The 23,280-nt window shown below is 51.2% G+C and overlaps 1 protein-coding gene across 1 annotated transcript in view; it reads left to right on the top strand.

The window, feature by feature from the left end:
* The window catches only part of PLXDC1 (plexin domain containing 1), a gene marked incomplete at both ends in the record, with an annotated part of 60,818 nt that overhangs the window by 16,784 nt on the left and 20,754 nt on the right, over positions 1-23,280 (top strand). Inside the window, 5 exons of the mRNA XM_082604142.1 lie at positions 12,036-12,179; positions 12,473-12,542; positions 13,148-13,270; positions 13,886-14,004; positions 14,949-15,048. Coding sequence (XP_082460268.1) covers positions 12,036-12,179; positions 12,473-12,542; positions 13,148-13,270; positions 13,886-14,004; positions 14,949-15,048 — 556 coding nt within the window. The remainder of the gene's footprint in view (positions 1-12,035; positions 12,180-12,472; positions 12,543-13,147; positions 13,271-13,885; positions 14,005-14,948; positions 15,049-23,280) is intronic.

The following is a 23,280-nucleotide window of genomic DNA, read 5'->3' as shown; positions in this document are numbered from 1 at the left end:
AATGAACCTGGCGTTTCAAGCCCCTACTAGCTTCAGATTTCCCAAATAGGGGAGGGTAGGTACTGATCCTTCTGGGTTGAGACTCAAGAGCAAAATGCGAGGCATGTGATGGGCTCTCAGTCCCGGTGGTCTCCCTTTCCCGGCTCGGTAAGAGTGCCACAGCGCCCTCTGCTGGCTGCTCGGGCCCAGGCGGTCTGTCTCCCACGCAGGTCCCTTTGGTTGACCCTTTTCCTTTTCCTTCCACAGGCTGGTTGGTTGGTTGGTTTTCTTTCTTGTTGAGGTGAGATTCACATAACAAAAAATTAACCATTTTAAAGTGAAGTGCATTTAATATACCCACAATGTTGTGCAACCATCACCTCTATCTAGGTCCAAACCATTTTCACCGCCTCAAAAGGAAATCTTGGACCTTTTAGGCGGCTGCACCCCGTCCCACACCCCCTTCAGTCCCTGGTTATCACCAATCTGTGTTCTATTTCTATGAATGTACCTGTTCTGGATAGTTCATCTATAAATGAAATATCATATATGATCTTTTGTGTCTGGTTTATTTCACCTGGTGTAATGTTTTCAAGGCTCATCCATTTTATGGCTGAATAATATTTGCCATTATATGGATATACCACAGCTTTGTTCGTCTATTCATTTGTTGATAGACATCTGACTTTCTTCCTTTTGGTTCTTGTGAATAGTGCTACTGTGAACATGTATATGTGTATGTGTTTGAGTACATATTTTCAGCTCTTTGGGGTATACCTAGGAGTGGAATTGCTGAGTCATAGGGTAATTCTATGTTTAACTCTGAGGAACTGCCAAACGGTTTTCCACAGTGACTGAAACATATTACATTCCCACCAGCAATGTATGAGGGTTCCCATTTTGCCACATCCTAGCCAACACTTGTTATTTTCCTTTTTTTTTTTTTTTTTTAAATTATAGCATCCTGGTGGATGTGAGCTGGTATCTCATTGTGGTTTTGCTTTGTAGTTTCCCTAATCACTAATGATGTTGAGCATCTTTTCATGTGCTTGTCGGCCATTTGTATATCTTCTTTGGAGAAATGTCTACTTAAGTCCTTTGCCCATTTAAAAAATTGGGCTGTTTGTCTTGGGAAAATTTCTTTCTTTCTTTTTTTTTTATAATTTTTTTCCCTTATTCTTTTGCCTGCATCGGGTCTTAGTTGCAGCACACGGGATCTTCCTTCGTTGAGGCATGCGGGATCTTCGTTGCGGCGCTTGGGCTTCTCCCTAGTTGTGGTGCGTGGGTTTAGTTGCCCCGTGGCATGTGGGATCTAGTTCCCGACCAGGGATTGAACCCGCACCCCCTGCACTGGAAGGTGGATTCTTTACCACTGGACCACCAGGGAAGTCCCGGGAAATTTTCTTTTGTTTCTTTTTTTTTTTTTTAATTTTTTGCCCACACCACACTGCTTGCAGGATCTTAGTTCCCCGACCAGGTGTCAAACACGTGCCTCCTTGCAGTGGAAGCATGGAGTCCTAACTACTAGACTGCCAGGGAATTCCCTTGTCTTGGGAAAATTTCTTAACCCCTCTGAGCTCATTTCTTCATTGTCAAATGGCGATGCTATATTGCCTAAGTGTACTTGCAAAGGTGTCATACAGTAATCTACATAAAGGCACCCAGGGTTGGAAATGATACACATTAGCTGACTCTGAATTAGGCTCTGGTCAAGGTGACCAACCATCTCAGTTTTCCCAGGATGGTCCTGATTTTGGCACTGAACACCTCAGTCTCAGGTACATCGGGACAGTTGGTCATCTTACTCTGGTCCGAATATGGTAGATAGTGTGTATCTTTGCCATATCATCACTCTAAACCTCAGTTTCCTCATCTGTAAGGTGGGACTGAGAATGCCTCATAGAGTTGTTATAAAAATCGGTTGAGCTAATTGGTTGAAAAGTTAACCAGAAAGGTCTCGGAAAAAAGGGTAGTGCTTTTTCCCCCAGATCTTAGCTGGAAGTACAAAAATGGGATCCCAGCAACAAAAGAGGATTTCCTGGCCTTGAAGCTTCAGGGGCTACCCTTCATATCCTCAACGACTCCTCAACGTATGGTGGGAGCTTGTTAGAAATGCAGGTCAGGCCCCTCAGACCTGCAGCATCAGAATCTAATTCCCAGGTGATTTGTATGCACATTAAAGTTTGAGAAGTTCTGCTTTATATCCGAGGCTTTGAAGCAGGGGCAATAATCCGGGATATGGAAAGTGTATCCAAAAATTTATCACAGTAGTATTTAAAAATAAAAAATAGAGCATAAAAACTGGAAACTACCTAAGTGCCCAACAGTAAGGAAAAAGTTAATAAAACTGGGTTTTCTTCTGAGTAGATGGCCATGACGCCTTTACAAATGATGGTTAAAAGACCATGTTCAACATCAAAAACTGCTTCATATATCATGAAACATGACAGAAGCAGTCCACACAACTAACTGGATAGTCAGCAGGATTATAACCACGTGAAATTACATTCATATGAAGAAGACTAGAAGGAAATATGGCAGAACAGGACAAGGTGAGAGACGGGGGAGGCCTGGTTTTGTTTTTCCTTATTTCCTAGTTCTCTGTGGTTATACGATATATATTGATGCTATCAAAATCTCTGGTTGACTGATATCCTCCAAAAGCCCACATGTAGAATCAGTGTCAGGATAAGATGCTTCTTTCCTTTCCATGAAGCGTGAGGGGTATTAAAAAATGCTTTGTCTAGAAAGCCAGCTCACACCCTCTTTCCAAGCCTGGTCCAAATCCCCACTTCCAGGACCTTCTCAGGTCAGCCTCACCCACCCTGACACCTCTTTACCCCAGGCCCTCAGCACCATGCAAATACCCCTTTGTCTAGGCTGGGTCGCTCCCTTCCCGGGTTAGTCCAGGGGACCTGTTTTCTGCACTTCTGTGATGACAAGTGTTCCAGGTGGTTTATTTCAGCCTGAGGCTTAGATACCTCCAGAGGGCAGATGGCGGTCATCATGCGGATGCATGAGGTAAGGGAACTAAAGGAGCCCTCCCTGAGCGCTGGCCTCAGTCGGTGGCCTTATATTTCCTCCACCCAACTACCCAGGAGGCAGGTGTTTCTAATACTATCTGGGAACAGAGAGGTGAAGTGCTTGCCCAAGGATGCACAGCTACTGAGTGGCAGAGCCAGGACAAGGACCCAGGTCTGTCTGTCCTCGGATCCTCAGAGAGGAAAGCGAGTGACGCGTTGGTCCAGACAGAGGGTGCTGCTTTTTTTTTTTTTTTTTTTTTTTTTTCCGTACGCGGGCCTCTCACTGCTGTGGCCTCTCCCGTTGTGGAGCACAGGCTCCGGATGCGCAGGCCCAGCGGCCATGGCTCACGGGCCCAGCCGCTCCGCGGCATATGGGATCCTCCCGGACCGGGGCACGAACCCGCATCCCCTGCATCGGCAGGCGGACTCTCAACCACTGCGCCACCAGGGAGGCCCAGAGGGTGCTTCTTAACCAGCGCTCTTCAAGCTTTACTGTGCAAAATAATCCCCTGGGAAGCTTGTTCAAATGCGGACTTTGATCCAGCAGGTTTCGGGTTGGGCCCCGGATTCTGCATGTCTACTGAGCTCCCAGGTGATGCTGACGCTGCTGGTCTCTGGGCCAGACTTTGAGTAGCAGGGATCTAGGAAACATTCCTATTGCCCTTGTAAAGCCTCCTAGAACGGTGGAGGCGGGGAATAGGATGCCCGTTCCCCCAGTAATCCCCTCAGCATGTCCTGGGTTGGATTCAGCTGCCATCCTAACCAGCATGGCTGGCCAGACCTCTCCAATAGGCCCTGCAGGATGCCCTTGGTTGCTTGCCCCAGCATTTCCACTTGCCAGTTGGCTGGCAGGTGATAGGCTGACGGTGACAGCTTAGCCAGAGTTCCTGTCCAGAAACGTCTTGAGCCCAGCCAAGGTAAATGCTGCCCTGCTGTCAGAAATGAAGTGCCTGGCAGGCTCTGGGCATGAATAATTGAGGCAGAAAAGACATTGTAACAGCAGGTGCTGAAGAGGGGGCTGGGGATGGTTCTGAGGAGGCAGCCGCCACAATCAAGACCTTTCCTGGAAAGGTCCAACAGAATCATCCTAATAGCTCCCACTTTTCAAACACCTACTGCGGACCAGGCACTGGGCTAAGAGCTTTATGTTGCTATGTTTTGTCTAATCCTTTCAAGAGCTCTGCAAGAAAGGTTACTGATGAGGGAACTGATGCTCAGACAGAAGAGGGAGGTTTTGCACCAACTATTATGTAGTGGAGCTAGCTTTTGAACTTGGGTCTGCTGACTCCACAGCCCCTGCCCTTGATCCTAAAGCAGTGGTTTTCAAGTTGCACTCCACGGAACCCTAAGGGTTCCCAGAGGTGCTTCATGGGCTGCTGTAGGATGGAGGGTGGTGGGGAAGGAAGTAGCACAGCAGGCTGGGCTCCAGACCCTTCTCTTTCCTTCCCCCAGAGTGGCCTTACTTTGATGTGATTTATGTATTGCGCCTCCATGGAAGTTTAATTGGAAGAAAGGATTTCATGGTCAAAAATGTTTGAAAGCCACATCATGCTGCCTACCAAAATGAATGTGGTTTATCGACTGGGGTTTCTTGCAGGCATTTCAAGGAAACATAGTTCCCTTTGGCGGACTTGCCAAATGGTCTGGCTCGTGCTAAGCTCCCTGACCCTCTGTAATCTCAGGTCACCCCATCTCAGCTTCTAGCCCCCAGTCCACAGTGCCTGGAGGGCTGCCCGCTGGGTTGTCAGGACTGCCCCACAGACAGCAGGTCAAATGAGGTGACATCTGTGAATTGGGTGAATTCCTCAGGCAAGTTCACTGCCAGGCACGGCCTCTAAATCCTTTTCAAGAGACACATCTATACGGAATATGTGAAGAAGGCTTCGGATTGACTGGGCTTGGGATACAGTTTCAGCTGTTGTAAAACAATGCCCAACTGACAAGGTACTTAGACATGAGGGAGGTTTATTCTTCTCTCACATGTAATAGTGTGAGCATAAGTAAGCAGGGGTTGATGTAGTGTCTCTATGGTGTTAGGGAGCCAGAGAAACAGTGGACAGAGGAAAAGTCACTGCCTTTGAGTGAGACTGACCTGGTTTCAGAGAGTTATGTGGGCCTCGGTTTCCCCACTTATAAAATGGGACTAATTTTAGCACTCATCTCCCAAGGTTGTCACGCACAACCGTCGCAGATCTGCAAAGGCCAACTTCCCTTCTCTTTCCTCCCATTTTCCCAAGCACCTCACCACCCCCTCCCCCAACCCCTGAGGGCTTCGTTCTTGGCTCTGCCTAGGAGTGACCCCAGCTCCAAGTTGTCCCCTCCTCTCTAAGCTGCAGTTTGGCCTCACCCATCACCATGGAGCCTCCCTAGGCCGGGGCTTGGAATAGATACTGCTCCCGGCTTCACTGTCCTGGGGATAATCAGAGTCACCCCGTGCCAGGAGAGGTGGTCTGTTGGGGCCTGTTGGGGGCCTGTGGCCAATTCTGCATGGCGCTGCCCCCTGAGGCAGTCCTTCCCCTGGCAGGCCAGCTGCACCTGGCACTTTTGAGGCCAGAAGCAGAGCCTCAGCCTCGCCCACCTGGCCTGAGCAGGGGACCCATAGGTACGGAGGCCCGTGCTCACCCGGTGATCTGCTGACACATTGGAGAGAGTGTGTGCCTGGGAGTTCGAGGCAGCAACTCTTTTAGTTTCTGACTCTCCTTGAGAGAGAGTCCAAGATTTTTGTCAGTTAAGGGATGCCGTTGGAGGGCTCCTTGGGAACTCAAAGAATGAGACAGGTCTGTCCCAGGGTCCCCCAGCAGCACACAGCCTGGCTCCGCAGCGGAGCGGCACCAGCTGGGGCGGTGGACCGTTTGTCCTTCATGGACCAAGGGCACAGAGCAATGGGCTAAACGTCCCCAGTCACCCCACCCTTTGCCTCTTAGATGAGGCAGCCAGAGACGTGTTAACGTCTGTTTGGGCGTCACAACTGCAGAGCGTGGCTTCTGTGCAGGGGCCCTCACTTCCAGCACGTGGAGGTTTGGTGAACGCTCTGACCAGGTGAGTCCCAGGAATCAGGTGATGGAAACAGGACCCCTTTCCAAGCCTCCAAGCAGCAGTTTTAAACATAAGCCTCCTCTCAGGTTCCTAGGTGGGAGCTGTACTGACTCCCACTGTACCTGACAGTACCTGTTCCCCATAAGCTGCTGTCCTGCTTTGTTTGGTAAATACCATCCCACCCTGGTCACTAGAATGCATGGTGGTAGCAATAAAACAAAGGATGAGAAGGCTTTCAACAAACTATGCTTTGAATGGTCCTGCTCTGAAACTATGAATGGTCCTTCATTTATTATCATTTAAACACCATAGGTAAAAGCTGACCTTACCCGTGGGGAAGTTATGGTCTTACAGGAAAGGCAAGTGTGGAGATAACAAATCTAAAAGTCAAGTCAAGGGATTTCCCTGGCTGTCCAGTGGTTAGGACTCTGTGCTTTCACTGCCGAGGGCCTGGGTTCAATCCCTGGTTGGGGAATTAAGATCCCACAAGCTGCACAGCACAGCCAAAAAAAAAAGTCAAGTCAGTCATCACAAGTGTACAACACACGAGAGGGAGAAGCCTGAGGCTCAATGAGAGTGTAACGGGGGCATCAGGAAGGTGCTCCTGAAGAAGTGACCACTGAGCTGAGGTCTGAAGGACAGAGAAGAGTCAGCTTCTGAACTGAATGAGAAAGAGGTTTGGAGATACAGGAAGTACCAAGGTCCTGAGACAGACAAGCGCTTGGTGATTTCAGGAATTGAGAGAAGCCCAACAGGGCTGGAGCATGGAGAGCAAGGGGGAAGGTAGAGGTGGTGGGTTGGGGCCAGACTACTATGCATCAGGAAGAATTCATGTTTGCGTATAACAGAGTGCTGAATCCGAGGACTTAACAAGCATCCCTCCAGGGACCTAGGTTCTAACTCTCCACTCCACTAGCCTTAGGATGTGGCTCTTGTCCTTATGCTCACAAGATGGCTGTTGAAGCTGCAGTCATCACATCTGCATTCCAGGCAGGAATAAGGAGAAGGGCAAAGGCAAGAGAGACAAGCAGTCAAATTTGCTTGCTACAAAATCAATGTGCTATTCATAAAAAAGCGGGGTAATGAATATTGGGTAAGCAGTGTCTAGAGTTTGCCCCACAGAGCCTTGTAGGTCATGGTGAGGAGCGTGGCCTTCAATCTGAGTACAGCTGGGAAGCCGCAGAATGTTCTAAACGTGGCGGTGGCGTGGAAGGGGAGACATTCAGTGTTGCCCCACTTGAGGCAGCGCAACACACACCTGTGTATTAGCCTCCCAGGGCTGCCATGACAACATATCACAAGCTTGGTGGCTTAAAACAATGGAAATTTAGTGTCTCACAGTTTTGGAGGCCAGAAGTCTGAATCAAGGTGTCAGCAAGGCCACGCTCACTCTGAAGGCTAGGGAAGAATCCTTCCTTGACTATTCCTAGTCTCTGGTGGTCCCTGGCAATCCTAGGTGTTTCATGGTTTGTAAACTGCATCACTCCAATCTCTGCCTCTATTGTCACATGGCCTTCTTCCCTGTGTCCCCTCTGTGTCTCTGTATCTAAATCTCCCTCTCCTTTCTTTTCTTTTTTTCTTTTCTTTTCTTTTTTTTTTGCAGTACGCGGGCCTCTCACTGCTGTGGCCTCTCCCTTTGCGGAGCACGGGCTCCGGACGCGCAGGCTCAACGGCCATGGCTCACGGGCCCAGCCGCTCCGCGGCACGTGGGATCTGCCCGGACCAGGGCACGAACCCGTGTCCCCTGCATTGGCAGGCGGACTCTCAACCACTGCGCCACCAGGGAAGCCCCCCTCCTTTCTTTTATTAGGACACCTGTAGTTGGATTTAGGGCCCACCCTAATCCAGTATGACCTCATCTTAATTACATTTGCAAAGACTCTCTTTCCATATGAGGTCACATTCAAGGTAGGGGGTTAGGACTTGAACATAGCTTTATGCAGGACACAGTTAAACCTTCTGTGCGTTCAAAAGGACTAGAGTGCCACCTAGACGCTACTTTGCTCTGTTGGTCACTCATGTCCCCCTCCCCGACTGGTCATAGTAAGACAGCCTAGGAATTAGAGAGGCAGGTTTACTTCCAAAATTTTGACTGTGCCAGGCACCGGTCCCTCTTTCTTCTCCTATAAAAGGGCAAAAGGAAGGTTCTGGACTCCCAGAACAGGCCTCGCCTCACCTTGGCAAACACTACTCAGGCATCAAGGATTCAGGGACCTTGAGCCATGGGTGCAGAGGTGATCTTGACTGTCCCTATGTGTCAGGGGCTCAGAGTTGGGGGTTGGGGGTGGTGGCGGTGGGGGTAGACATTTAAATGATGGGCTGAATAGCATCTAAACTTGGTTTCCTTTCTTCAGGCAAAATTTTAGGCTGACGGATGCCCTTTAATAAACCACTCCTTTGTTGGAGCTAGCGGAGAGAAGAGTTGAGCTGTAGCGGTGGCTGTGGCAAGTGGTTGCAGCTGAACCTAAACTGGCTTCAGCGCTGGAGTCCTGCAGACTGTCAGATGCACAGTGTTGGTCAGGGCCCCCTGTTGTTTTTGCTTTGAGGTGGAATAAAAACCGCTCACCATGTGACTCCCAGAAGCAGGCTGGGGGCCTTCAGACTCCTCTTGGGCACCTTTGTTCACATGTCTTTGCATGTGAGTTTGTGTGCAAGGGGCTTTGTTTCTTGGCCGGTGATTTTTTTTTTTTAATTGAAGTACAGTTGATTTACAATGTTGTGTTAATTTCTGCTGTGCAGCAAAGTGATTCAGTTATACATATATGTACATTCTTTTTTATATTCTTTTCCATTACGGTTTATCTCAGGATATTGAATAGAGTTTCCTGTGCTATACAGTAGGACCTTGTTGTTTATCCATTCTGTATATAATAGTTTGTATCTGCTAATCACAAACTCTCAGTGCATCCCTCCCACACCTCCCCTCCCCCTTGGCAACCACAAGTCTGTTCTCTATGTCTGTGCATCTGTTTCTGTTTTGTAGACAGGTTCATTTGTGTCATATTTTAGATTCCATATATTAGTGATATCATATGGTATTTGTCTTTCTCTTTTTTAAAAATATATTTATTTATTTTTGGCTGCGTTGGGTCTTCACTGCTGCACGCTGGTTTTCTCTAGTTGCGACGAGCGGGGACTACTCTTCGTTGCGGTGCGCGGGCTTCTCATTGCGGTGGCTTCCCTTGTTGCAGAGCACAGACTCTAGGTGCGCAGGCTTCAGTAGTTGTGGCTCGCGGGCTTTGTTGCTCCATGTCATGTGGGATCTTCCCGGACCAGGGCTCGAACCTGTGTCCCCTGCATTGGCAGGCAGATTTTTAACCACAGTGCCATCAGGGAAGCCCTGTCTTTCTCTTTCTGACTTACTTCACTTGGTATGATAATCTTTAGTTGTATCCATGTTGCTGCAAATGGCATTATTTCATGCTTTTTTATGGCTGAGTAGTATTCCATTGTATATATGTACCACATCTTTATCCATTCATCTGTAGATGGACATTTAGGTTGTTTCCATGTCTTGGCTATTGTGAATAGTGCTGCTATGAACATAAGGGTGCGTGTATCTTTTTTTTTTTTTTTTTTTTTTTTTTTTGCTGTACGCGGGCCTCTCACTGCTGTGGCCTCTCCCGTTGCGGAGCACAGGCTCCGGACACACAGGCTCCGCGGCCATGGCTCGCGGGCCCAGCCGCTCCGCGGCATGTGGGATCTTCCGGGATCGGGGCACGAACCCGTGTCCCCTGCATCGGCAGGCGGACTCTCAACCACTGCGCCACCAGGGAAGCCCGCGTGTATCTTTTTGAAGTATAGTTTCGTCTGGATATATGCCCAGGAATGGGATTGCTGGATCATATGGTAATTCTGTTTTTAGTTTTCTGAGGGACCTCCATACTGTTTTCCATAGTGGTGGCAGGTAATTTTTTTGGTTGGTTTTTTTTTTTTTGGTCAAGGTGGGGACCCCAGCAGAGATGGATGGAGATAGGAGAGTTGGAGACCCAGGGAGAAAAGACGCGGCATCTGGTCTCTTGCGGGGTGGGGGAGAAGCTGAAGGTGAAGGGGCCGCTTTCCCGAGGGAAGCTGTGAGCTCAGGGCATAAACACGGCTGCCCCAGTGCCCACGGGCAAACTGGGGGTCAGCGGTTCCTCCTCTGGGCATCTCCTGGGACCCCAGGGTAAATGACTGTGACGGCAATGGGAGGCAGCATCCTTGGCATGGGCACCCCAGAGGTGGTGGCATCAGGGTGACCCCCTCAGGTGGCTTCATGAGTAAAATCAGAAAGCCAGCAAGCATGGGCCCATGTGACTCTCACAAACTGTACCCATGAGTCAGCCCTTGAGGACTCCTGTGGACGGTGGAGGTCCTCACTGGGCACGTTGGGGGAGAAGATCCATAAGAAGGTGGTGTTTAAGCTGTGCATTGAAGAAGTAGGAATCTGCCAGGGGGAGAAAGCAAGGTCATTCTAGGCAGGAGGACCAGCGTGTGCAAAGGCATGAGTGACCACTGGTGGCCTCAGACTGTCGGGGAGTCAGTCTGGTGAGTAGGTGCACAGGATGCACAGGCGAAGGAGAGAGGGAGAGAGAAGTGAAGCTAGAGAGAAGGTGGGGCTGGCTCACGGTGAGACCTCGTATGTGAGGCTGCCGTTTGGATTTTGTCTCGAGGGCAGTGGGAGCCCCCGATGGCTTGTGAGCAGAGGGCTGTGGTCTCGAATGTGTTTTAGATTTGTTTGACGTCTGTGCTAAGGATGGGTGGAGGGGCCGGCCGTCTAGAGGCTGGAGGGGAGGAACCAGGCAGTGGCAGTGGGAAATCTACCCCCAACCCCATGTTTCTCCTGCTCATCTTCCCCCAGCCCTGCCCCGATCCCAGGTCCCCAGAGTGTGTCACTTGTCAGAAGAGCAGAGTCTGTCTCCGGGCAGGTGGAGAGAGCAGGCATCCCTCGGCCCTGCTCATGCTGGGCCCAGGGCAAGGGCTGGCTGGGCAGCTGGCGGCTTGGCAGGGAGAACATGGTCAGCTCTGCTGTGTCTGCGGCCACTGCTGCCCAACAGCCTGATTAATGACCCGCGACGCCCAGGGCTCTGCACGAGCCAGCGGCTCCATTTCTGTGGCAGCGGCCGAGTGGACCTGCCGGCTCAGCCTCTTCTCCTCCGACGGCTCGTGGCTGGTGCTCCCGGACGGGCTGAAATGCTTTGACATTGCCGCCTCCCTGGGCTCTTCCACACTTTCGGCTGCCCATGTCCAGCTTCCTTTAAATTCTGCCCCTAAATGCTCCTGTACAGGAGAGGCTTTACAGAGTTAACCCCCAGCCCTCTGGGTTCTGGCTTGTTCTTTTATTTTGTCCCCATCAGGCACATAGTAAAGCTTAAAAATATGTCTTGAAGGCACCATTGCTGCTTCTCTCCCGTCTCTCAACCCTTTAGTGACTAATATGGACCCTGTCTTATCTCTCTGCTGGAGGGTCTGTGTCTGTGTCTTCTGTTTGTATAAGTCCCACCTGCTCCATCAGACTAGCAGTGCCCCAAGATCAAGGGTGTGCCTTCATCTTTAGACTGGTGGCTTCTGAATCCAGGTTTTTCTTCTCCCCTAAACTGGGTACTCCCCAAGGAAGGGGGGTCTGTCTCCCCCTCAGTCTGGGAGCTCCCTGAAGACAAGGGCTCTGTTTGGGGCTGCCTTGCCTGATGCTCCCTCACCTCCCAAGTTGAGCCGTGCCTTGGGTGTGCTCTGCGGGGGACTCAGGGGCTGTAGGAAAAGCCTCCTAGCTTGTCTTGGGGATGGCAGGGTGGAGCATGGCTACAGCAGGTATGGATTTAGCTGGAGCCAGAGCTGTTGGGGACATGGCTAGGGAGCAGGTACTGAGCTCTCCGGGGCCAAAGGGCTCCCAGGCCTAAACCAGCTCTGGGCCACGGTCTGGCCCCCTGGGAGGGCCATGAATTCTTGTATCCAGACTCTGTGGTTCTTGGCATCCTGATTCCTCATGCCTCCTGTGGGCTCTGTCTTGGATAACGACAGGAGGACAACCACAGCTACTATGTGTCCCGTCTCTATGGTCCCAGCGAGCCCCGCAGCCGGGAGTTGTGGGTGGACGTGGCCAAGGCCAACCAGAGCCAAGTGAAAGTTCACCGAATCCTCTCCAACACCCACCGGCAGGCTTCGGTGAGTGCCCCAGTCCCCGGCAGCGCTGCCCTGGGCTGGGAGGCTGGGGGCCAGCCCACCACACCTGGTCAGTGGGCATGGCTTGTGGCCTGAGGTCTGTGGTCTGGGAAGTGCCTTCCAGGGGACCCTGGGGGTTTTTGTCAGAGCTGGAGTGCCCTCCTGTGGTACTGCCCTGGACACGCCTGTGCACACACCCCCCCCACAATCCCATCCAGATAAGCATGGGGCAATGTGGATGCCCAGCCCTCTGGCCTGCAGGTTGGCCCATGCTGACTCTCTCCCATCCCCTGCAGAGAGTGCTCTTGTCCTTTGATTTCCCTTTCTACGGGCATCCTCTGCGGCAGATCACCATAGCAACCGGAGGTAAGGCCTTGTCTGTGGGACTGGGAGAGGGTGTGGAGATTTCAGCCAGAACTTGGGACCTATCTGGGAAGGTTCCCTGGAGACAGGGTTTTTACAGATGGACTGGGGAGGGTCCCACATGTGGCTCTCTTGGGACCCCACTCTCAGGAGAGAGGTCATCAGTGTTTCAGCCCAGCTTCCTCACATCAACTGACTTGCTTGTGTGTGTGTGTATGTCTGTGTGTGTGTTTTTTTCTCTCCCTCTGGGTCTGTGCGGGCCACTGTGGTCAGTCCCTTGGCCCCTGTGCTTCTGAGTCTGTAAGTGAGAGGGAGGAGACTGCACTGAGAGCCTGCTTCCTGGGACCAGGCTTCCAGTTGATATGAGGAGCCTGTCTTTGATTCCTGTGCACTGTCCAAGGGGCAGAGAGAGGTGGGAGGGGCAGAGAGAACCTTCTGGTCTGGGGCCCTTTAGCTCCATACATGCCAGACCCATGCCCACTACGTGAGGCTGGTGGACAGAGGTCCAAGACTCACTTCCAGCCCCGTCTACACTGCTCTTTCCTGCACGAGGAAGCAACCCCTCTGGGCCATCTCTGATGATTTGTCTACACTTCTTCCCACCCCAGGCTTCATCTTCATGGGTGATGTGGTCCATCGGATGCTCACGGCTACTCAATATGTGGCTCCTCTGATGGCCAACTTCAACCCTGGCCGCTCCGACAACTCCACAGTTGCTTACTTTGACAATGGTGAGATCAGAGCTCAGAGTTTAAGTCACCCAGCTCCAGGGCTCCCTTGGTCCAGCCCCTTTAGAGGAGCCCAAGTCCCAGAGAGGGCAAGGGACTTGCCCACAGTCACACAGCAAGACAGCCACCCTACCCTTCTGTGTTCATTTTCCTCACCTGTAAGATGGGGACAAAAATGCCTGCTACCTGATGAGATAATGAAATGAAAGCGCTTGGGTCTTAGTAGAGGTGAAATAAATATCAGAGACCTTTAGTGTTTCTTATTCTCACCAGGTTGTCCCTTGAACGCCTACCTTCCACCCCGGGAGAACAGATGTTTCCCCTATTTCTCCTCCTTTTCATCTCAAGGGGTCAGGATAGGCAAGAAGGAAGGGGCATGCTTGGGGTTGGAGATGGTCAATCACGTACCTGGTTGGGGGTGGGGAAGCTGCAGAAGGGTTTTCTGGTTCCTCTTCAGCTTGGAAGTCAGGCTGTTTGTGGGCTGCCCAGCTCCTGCCTCCTGCCCCGTCATCCCTAAGGAAGCCCAGCTGTGGCCCATCCACGTTGGCCACCGTTGCCGCAGGGCCCTGCTGCCCTCGCTGTCTCCCTGTCCAGCCAGGTCTCTGCTCTCCTCACCAGGGACAGTCTTTGTTGTTCAGTGGGACCACGTCTACCTCCAGGACCGGGAGGACAGGGGCAGCTTCACCTTCCAGGCAGCTCTGCACCAAGATGGTCGCATCGTATTCAGCTACAAAGAGGTGAGTGGGCCCAGCTGCAGAGACTTTCATTCGGCAATTATCTGTCGAGATCCTCCAATGTGCCAGACATAGGGTGGGGTGCCAGGGATACAGCAGTTAATAAGATGGCTGACGGCCCTACCTTTGTGGAGCTGAGAGTCTGGCTGGAGGGATAGATGTTAATTGAGGGGACAAGTATAGAATTGCCACTGTGACAAGTGCTCCTAAATGGAGATGCCAGGAAAGCCTTTCACGGGGCTCTTTACCTGAACAGGGGTCAGGGAAGGCTCTCCCGAGGAAAAGAATTGAAATCTGCAGAATGCGTAGGAGCTAAGGAAGCAAAGAAATGAAGTGTGCTCCAGGAGCGAGAAAACACACGCAAAGGCTCTGTGGCAGGACAGAGCATGGCCGGTACAAAGCTCTGCAAGAAGGCAGCCTGGCCGGAGGGGAGAGAGTGAGGGCAAGAAGCGGGGCGCAGGGGGACAACCGGATTTGCCTTTGAAAAGGACGCTCTGGTTCCAGAGTGGAGAGTCGAGGGCTGGGGCTCAGAGGGGATGCTGGGAGATGATGTGGGAGAGAGGTGATGCCAGCTTGGGGTAGGGAGGGGGCGATGGAGAGACCTGGATGGATTTGAGAGCCAGTGAGCAAGCTAATTAACAGGGCTGGAGATGTATTAGACGGAGGAGGAGGGAAATGAAGTGGGGTGCGAACTGAGGGTGACTCCCAGGTCTCCGGCCTGCATGGAGGTACCATTCACAAAGAGGGAGGAAAGAAAAAGGAAATGTGTTTGGAGATAGTGTGGGGAAGACTTGGAATTTGGATGGGGCCCCACTGGGTGTGAGATGTCTGCGTCCTCCAAGAGGCAAGGCCCAGCAGGCAGATGATGGGTCTGGAGCTCGGAGGGGAAGTCTAGGCTGGCCCAAGAGCGTTTGTGGGGTAGACAGAGCCTCTTCTTCCTGCTGCAGATCCCTATGCCCGTCCTGGAAATCAGCTCGTCCCAGCACCCCGTCAAAGCAGGCCTGTCAGATGCCTTCATGATTCTCAATCCATCCCCGGACGTACCAGGTGAGTCCCCAGGGATCCACAGAGATCCCTGGATGGGGCTGGACTCAGCTCAGATTGAGCCAGGCTGGCAGGGGCAGTGGCAGTGGCAGGGAGTGGAGGGGTGGTGGAGAGTTGAGTGGGAACTGAGGGGAGAAAAGGGGCAGGATGAGTTCCGGCTTTTCTTCCTTCAAGCAGAGGAACCGGTTTTTCCAGTAAAATCTCCAGGGAGAGGCACTGCTCTGGCGGCAGAGGGGGAGGGGAGCCAGGGCCCTTCCACTCAGCACACCCTCTATTTAGAAAATCTCCAAAGACACCAAATTCGGGTTTATGAGTCCTCCCAGAACACAACCATAATTGCTTCCCCTCCCCCAGATGATAGAAGGAGCCTCCCAGGGGGTTTCAGGAGACAGGAAAATTAGGTTTCTCTCCTGTCCCTGATCCCATCTTCCAATTCCCCTTCCTGGAGGCAACCAGGGCTACCAGGGTATTTCTAGGGCTACAAGCCTTCAGGTAAGTATACGTACGTATAGTTAACACCAATGATGTCATATGATGTCCTCTGTTCTGCTCCTGAACAAAGTATATCTGGCCCAACATTCTGTATCAGCACACGTCTCATTCTTCCTAATGGCTGTGTGATGGCCCATTGTGTGGACGTACCTTAATTGAACCAGTCCCCTGTGCACAGACTTGTCAGTTGTTTCAATCTTTCACTACAACAAATAATACTGCAGTGAATATTCTTGCAAATAGGTGCTTTTATGCCCTTGTGTGAGTATTTCCATAAGGTTAATTCCCACCACTTCACTTGCCCCTCCACTGTCCCCGCCCTGAACTCCCAGTGCTCTAGCGAGTGGCTCAGACCCTGCTGCGTTGCTGCAGTCAGCATCTGCTCTGATTGGTCAACGCCTGTACTGAGTTGGTTACTAAACAGTTTCAGTATTACCCTGATTGTATTAGTTAGCTACCGCTGCATAACAAATTATGCCAAAACTTAGAGGCTTAAAACAACAAACTCATTATCTCAGGGTTTCTGTGGATCAGGAAGCAAAGCATGACTTAACTGGGTCCTCTGGTTCAGAGTCTTTCACGGGCTGTTCTCAGGGTGTTTCCCAGGGTTACCTCAGTGACTGCTGGGGGGAGATCCATTTTTAAGAGCTTTCATGTGGTTGTGGCAAGATTCAGTGTCCCCCCTCAGTTCCTGCCACGTGGACCTCCACATAGGACAGCTCACAACGTGGCAGCTGGCTTCCATCAGAGCAGGCAAGGAAGACAGCGGAAGAGTGTGAGCAAGATGGAAGCCAGAGTCTTTTTGTAACCTCATCTTAGAAGTGTGGTCCTATCGCTTTTGCCACATTCTGCTGGTTGGAAGCAAGTCACTAGGTCCAGCCCACACCCAGGATAGGATTATACAGGGTGTGAACACCAGGAGGCAGGGATCATTGGGGGCCATTTTATTTTATTTATTTATTTATTTAATTTTTTAAAATGATTTATTTATTTATTTTTGGCTGTGTTGGGTCTTTGTTGCTGCACGCGGGCTTTCTCTAGCTGCGGTGAGCTGGGGCTACTCTTTGTTGCGGTGCGTGGGCTTCTCATTGCGGTGGCTTCTCTTCTTGTGGAGCACGGGCTCTAGGCGCACGGGCTTCAGTAGTTGTGGCTCACGGGCTCTAGAGTGCAGGCTCAGTAGTTGTGGTGCACAGGCTTAGTTGCTCTGTGGCATGTGGGATCTTCCCGGACCAGGGCTCGAACCCGTGTCTCCTGCATTGGCAGGCGGATTCTTAACCACTGCGCCACCAGGGAAGCCCTGGGGGCCATTTTAGAGGCTGCTTACCACACGATTACAATCCCATCCCTAGACACCGAGCTTTACAGTATCTTATTGGATCATCCTCGCAACATTGTAAATGAAGTCTGTACATTTGTTTCTTTCTAAATGAGGACACAGAGGCTAAGAGAGGTGGCATGACTTGCTTTCACACAGCTATGAAAGGTAGAACTGAAACCCAAATCTTCTGTTTTTTAAACCCTGGGGTCCACTATTGAGACTTTGTAAATCTGACCCACTCCCATTCCACCCAGAGGGGTGACTCCTTTCCTCCTCAGTTCCCCAAACACCCACACACACCCAGGCTCTGCACACACCCAGGCTGCTTTGCAGGAAGGACCATTCTTGGTGTCCATGCCACCCCCCTCCCCATGCATTACTGCATCATCGGGGCGGGGTCTGTGCCTCCCTCACAGCTCACAGGGCTCTCTCTGTGCCCAGTGGGAGAGTCTCAGGAAATCTGTGTTGGATCCAGCTGTTGAATGAGGGTGCATTAGAGGAAGTCAGATCCCCCAGGAGTGTGTACATCTGAGGCTCCTCTGTGATTCTGGAATGAAAGGCTGTTTTAGAGCAAGCCAGGGAGATGTGAGGAGGTGGGGTAACGAGGGGCGGGGGAGGAAGCAGAGCCCACCTGAAATAACAGGAGGGCAGCTGCGCCTGTCCCGTGAGACCAGAAGGAGACGCAAGGGCTCTGTTGTGGGAGCCGCTGGATTCGGTGACTCCAGCTGCTGTTCTCGGAGGTGCTGGGTCCACCCGCCAAGCGAAACCCATGCCTGACTGCCAAACTCTGCCCAGCGGCTCCTGGCCTCCAGTCTCCCTGCCCTCTGTCCCCCAGTCCTTCTTGTCACTGCCAGACAGATCTGGTCACGTCATTCTCTGGCTGCTTGTTGCCCAAAGCATCAATTCAAAGTCCTTTGATTCTGGGCAAAACCCACTTTTTTTTTTTTTTCTTTCAGTTTTATTGAGATGTAATTGACATAGAGCACTGTGTTACTTTCAGGTGTCCAGCATAATGATCTGACTTACATACGTCACGAAATGATTACAATAAGCTTGGTGAACATCCACCACCTCATACAGATGCAAAATTAAAGACATAGAAAAAAATAGATTTTTTCCTTCGTGATGAAAACTCTTAGGATTTACTCTCGTAACAACTTCCGTATGTAGCAGACAACAGTGTTCATTATATTTCTCATGTATGTTATGGTCACAGCCCACCTTTATAGGCTCATCTCCAGACCCTCCTGTCACCCACCATTCTGTCTGGGCAGCACTGGTCTGCATGCCCTGGGTTCCCCAAACATGCCAAGGGCTATCTGCATCTTTCTGATGCAGTTCCTCGTATGAAATGCCCCCCACCCCCGAAGTCCTTTTACCACTTGGCAAATCCTCCTCATTCACTGGTCCAGCTCAGATGTTGCCTCCTCCATGCAGCAGAATTCACAGCTTCCTCCTCCATCCCCCCGGCACTTTGTTAAAAGCTTTAATATAGAACTCATGACACTGTCCGGCTCATCCATCTTCTCCCCAACTGGCTGTGAGCTCCTTGGGGGCTGGCCGTGGCCCCAGCACTTAGCCCAGTGCCTGCAGCAGGGCAGGTGCTCAAAAAATGAGTAGCAGCTCGAGAGTGAGTGCTGATGGGAATGGGTGGAGCAGAGACCCTGTCCCCTGCCCTGTGGTGACACTAAGTGAGAACAGGACCTGACATCTGAGTTCGGGGGGTGAGTGCTTTGATAATCGCTTCTCTTTTTGTCAGATATTTTTTAGCTTGGGCGTGCAGGCAGGGACTTTAGAAGGAACATAGAGGTACGGGTGGAGCATATCACGTGCATGCATTTTTCTGGGGCAGTATCCATGGCCTTCACTGGGTTTTAAAATGGGCTACAACCTCTGCTTTTCGGAGTGATGGCTTTTATGTGGCTGAGAGATCAGATTCCTCTGGATCTGATATTCAGCCCAGCAAGCAGGGAATTCGTTTGAATTTGGTTGAGCTGCAAATAACAATAAATCCCAAAAAACCATGATAGAAGTTCAGGTAGAAGCCTCTGGTCTGCAGACCCTATCACCGGGATATTCACCTTGAATATTCCCGTTGTCCCAACCCACCTGTCCTACAGAATGAGTGATGTCACTGCTCTTGTACCCAAGCTCGGTTCCTCCCTGCCTGGGGCCCTGTGAGGAGTGGAGTTTACTCCCCACTATTCAAGAATCCCCCAGTCCCTGAACCCTGTCTGCGGGACCCTCTCCTCCCCTCAGGCTCCAAACACTTTCCTCCCACCCCTGTCTGAGGGTGGAGGGAATTCTGCACAGTCTCATTCCTGGGGTTGAGGGAAGAAAATGCTGAAAACAACCAGAGTTTCTCTTACCATTACTTCCTTGCAGAAACTGCTCTGCAGGCTTTGACGCAGAGAAAAGATTCAGATGAGCAGCGTCGGTTTGCAGAAGCATGCAAAACACAGAGGGTAGCTGATGCACTCTTTATTTGACTGGAGGCGCCCCCAGAAGTCAATATAATTTCCTCTCTTCATTTGTTTAAGAAACCCTTTCTTTCATGGACAGTATAAAAGCAACTTTAGGGTAGCCAGTGTCAAAACTGACAGAGATTCTGAATTAATGGAATTGTATTAATTCATTAATGAATTGTAGCCCGCCCCTTGGCTGACCCCAGAATGGCCTTGGACGGCCTGAACACTTGGGCCTTCTCCTTTACCAGAACTTTCCTTTCCTTTCAAAAGCAGGCTTGAGAAATGTGGCAGAGGCCTGTGCTGTACCTTGGTGCTGGGCAGCTGGGTGGGGAAGGGGGAGGCCCCAGAACTGGCTGCAGAGGAATGAGAAGGAGAAGCCAAGTGGGGGTGGGGGGGTGTCATCACCAGATCTGGCCCAGCTTGTCTTCTCCCTGCTCCTGATAAAGGATCCTTTACACTGCTCTTCACTGTAGCTTTTTATCCACCTTGGGGCCCTCCACCCTCCCCCCCGCCCCATTTTTCACTTTTCTTTTTTTTTTCTTTTCTGTTTTTCCCGCTACCGTTTCTCACCTCCTCTCCTCCCTCTGCCCTTTTCTACGTTGCATCTGTGCTGAGGAGGTCTCTCCTTCCTCCCCTCCTGGGCTGAAAGCTCCTTGGGGTACAGGACCCTCATTGTGTTTATCTCTGGGGTCCCCTGATGGGGCTCAATTCATGATTATTAAAAGAATAACCAAATGAGCAAAGGAAGATGTGAATGAGCAAATGAAAACTTTTTCCTGAGCCACCATCTTAGATTTTTTTATATCGTAACCACTGTTTTGGAGGGAAGTTTGTGGCTGGACCTGTCAGTCTGATTTCTTCTGACCAAACCAACCCTCTCCCTGCTGGTATCTGGTGTGGAAACAGAACAGGACATGCCAACCTCGCTTTTGAGCCATGAACATCTCTTGATTGCATGATAGGGCTTTCCATGTCTGGACCTTAGTGTTTCTGAATCTTTGATGAATAGAAGCAGAGATAAAACAGAAATGTCTCAAACTTCCAGAAATGTGGCGCTGGGGCGGCCACCGTCTTGGTTCCGGCAGGGATCTGTCGGTCAGGCAGATGGACATCGTCGTCCTTGGGCAAGCCCAGATGTTGGCGAGATAATCCAAAAGCAAATAACACAGGCGGGGATATTAAGGGATCTGTTTATCAAGAAATAAAAGTATTGCCAAACCAGACACTTAAAAAAGTACAAGTTGGCAGCTGAAGTGAGCAACTATTTTTTTTAAATAAATTTATCTATTTATTTATTTTTGGCTGCCTTGGGTCTTCGTTGCTGCCTGCGGGCTTTCTTTTTAGCGGTAGCGAGCAGGGGCTACTTACTCTTCGTTGCGGTGCGCAGGCTTCTCACTGTGGTGGCTTCTCTTGCAGAGCACAGGCTCTAGGCGTGCGGGCTTCAGTAGTTGTGGCATGTGGGCTCAGTAGTTGTGGCAGAGCACAGGCTCTAGAGCACAGGCTCAGTAGTCGTGGCACACGGGCTTAGTTGCTCCGTGGCATGTGGGATCTTCCCGGCCCAGGACTTGAACCCATGTGCCCTGCATTGGCAGGCAGATTCTTAACCACTGCACCACCAGGGAAGCCCGTGAGCAACTATTTTTAATCAGAGATATGTTTCTGCCAGCCCACCCTCCTACCACACACATCTCCCCCACCCTTGCTGGTAGGGCTGTGTTGCTTTTTGGAGGATATCTGATCATCACTGGCTGTGCCCTCACTTGAGGCACGTCCCCACCTCTGCTCCCCAGTGGGCTGGTGGGGAGACCCACTCCTAGATTCTGGTGTGGGGTTTGCTGGGAGCCCCGCCTTTCCCAGCTGCTGTTTATGTGTCTCTATCCATGAATTCGACTCCCTTGACAAGTCCGTGTCTCTATCATGCCCCAACCCTGACCCCCTTTGTCCTCCTATTTCACCTGCCTTCTGACCGAGGGCAGGCTCTCCCCTGTATCCTTGCAGGTGGAGGAATCCTGAAAGCCAATTCTCCTCCTCCTTTGAGCTCTAACTTCGGGAGGGTCTGGCTTTTCGTGGCCCGTGGGCGGCTGCCCTTTTGAGAAAGGCTCTAATCTGTGGTGGGCTGAGGAGGAAGGGTATTCTTCCTTTGTGCTGCCGGCTGAAGTTATACTAAGTTGCTGGGGTTTTCCTGACTATTTGTAAGCCATTCATTCATTCATTCACAGTCATCTCCTGAGACCCTGTTCTGTGCAGGGCCTGGTGCGAGGGGCTGGGGGACAGAGACATAGAACTTGTAGGCTCAGCTCTTGGGGGGCTCATGGCCTTGGGGGAGGTGGCCAGCAAAGTAAATGTTTGTGAAACAGGTGACACTGGACAGTGCACAGGAGGCTTTGGAGCTCAGAGGAGGGGCCACTAACTGCACCCAAGGGTGGGGGATGTCTTCAAGGGGGGCCTGTCATTTGAACTCAGCCTGGAAAGACGAGGCAGATTAAGAAAGAAACGTTTACGCAGAGTCTAGACCCCATGGCCTCAGGCACCTCGGAAGACCTGAAGTTTCACCTTTATTTTTTATCCTATTCCATTTCAGTGTTAAAAGGGGTAATTCTTTAGGAGAGATGGCTTCTGGGGGTAGTGGGTGGGACGGAGCTGTGAAAGGCTGCCTGGAACTTCCCCATCCTCCACCTAATGTCTCACATCCTGCAGGCTCACCCAAAGCCCAGTCCACCTTCTCAGAGCAGTTGGTGTCACACAGGGAGGGCCCTGCAGCACATATGGGCCTTTGGTGAATTGAAAATTGGTGCCTCTTCTGGGCAGCTGAATTACGGAAAAGTGCCCCCAATCTCCTTCAGACCCACCCCTGCTTGGCAAAGGGCCTTTCTTGTATTAGAAAAAAATCTGTGTGTGTGTGTGTGTGTGTGTGCATGCGTGCACACCCGTGAGTGGGTAGTGCTCGCATTTCAAGGTGGACTGCAGAGGTGGACTGCAGATTCCTGTTTAGTTCCGGGGTAGCGCTGCGGCCACCAGCGCCGGAGCAGTTTCCTTTTCATTGCACAGAATGTTTCAAGGATATTTTGTGGTCGTGGATGCTTCAGGGTCTGAGGTGTCTCCAGGCTCTGCAGCAGGACAGTGGGGTGTGGTGCAAAGAGAGCACACTTTGGGTCAGACCACCTGGGGTTCAATCCTGGGTTAAGTAGGAGGGAACGGTTCCAAAATTGAGGATAAATAAATGACAGAAACGTAGCTGAGATGTTCTTTTGAGCAGTGGATGCTCCCCTAGATTCTTCATTCAGGATGGGCCACCCAGCGGTTGCACAGGACACCCTCCGTTTCATGGATGCCCCCACTGAGTTTTGCTACCATCTCGGGAAACTTTTCTCCAAATCCCCTTCAGCTGAGTGAGAAACTTAGCCCACCTACTCTGGGCTTCTAGTGACAAAAACCCAACTGAAACTAGCTTAAGTGAAAAGGAGTGCACTGGGGATACTAAAGTAGCCCAAAGAACCAAAGGAAGAGCCAACAACTGGAAAGATAAGACCAGGGCAGTTCGGGGACTCCAGAGCCTGGAATGCCGCCAGTTTCTCTCCACGAGGTGGCTTCGTCCTCTGGCTTTCCCCTTGAGACTGGAACCATGGCCATTCATGGACGCCGAGCTTGCATCTTCTTAGCAGTATTACTGGAGAGCAAAGGGCCTTCTGGTTATAGTTTAAAAGTCCCAGGGAAGGTCTCTGATGGGTCTGACTTCATCAGATGCCCAGCCCTGGACCAATCACTGTGTGGCCAGGGGGGCAGGGTCATGAAAGAAGATGCAGCACAGACCACATGTAGGAAGGGGGTGGGGGCAGTTCCTTCTGTTTCCAGAAGGAAGAAGGGGTGCTGGGCAGACCGAATACTAAGTGGCCTTTTCCCCTCATGGGAAAACTCATTCACGCAGCTCAGTGGCTGACGGCCTGCCTTCGGGAGCTG

Source organism: Mesoplodon mirus (assembly GCF_964341445.2).
Source record: "Mesoplodon mirus genome assembly, chromosome: 18".
Lineage (NCBI taxonomy): Eukaryota > Metazoa > Chordata > Mammalia > Artiodactyla > Ziphiidae > Mesoplodon > Mesoplodon mirus.
The sequence above is the reverse complement of the archived record's forward strand: the minus strand, read 5'-3'. Positions and strand labels throughout refer to the sequence as shown.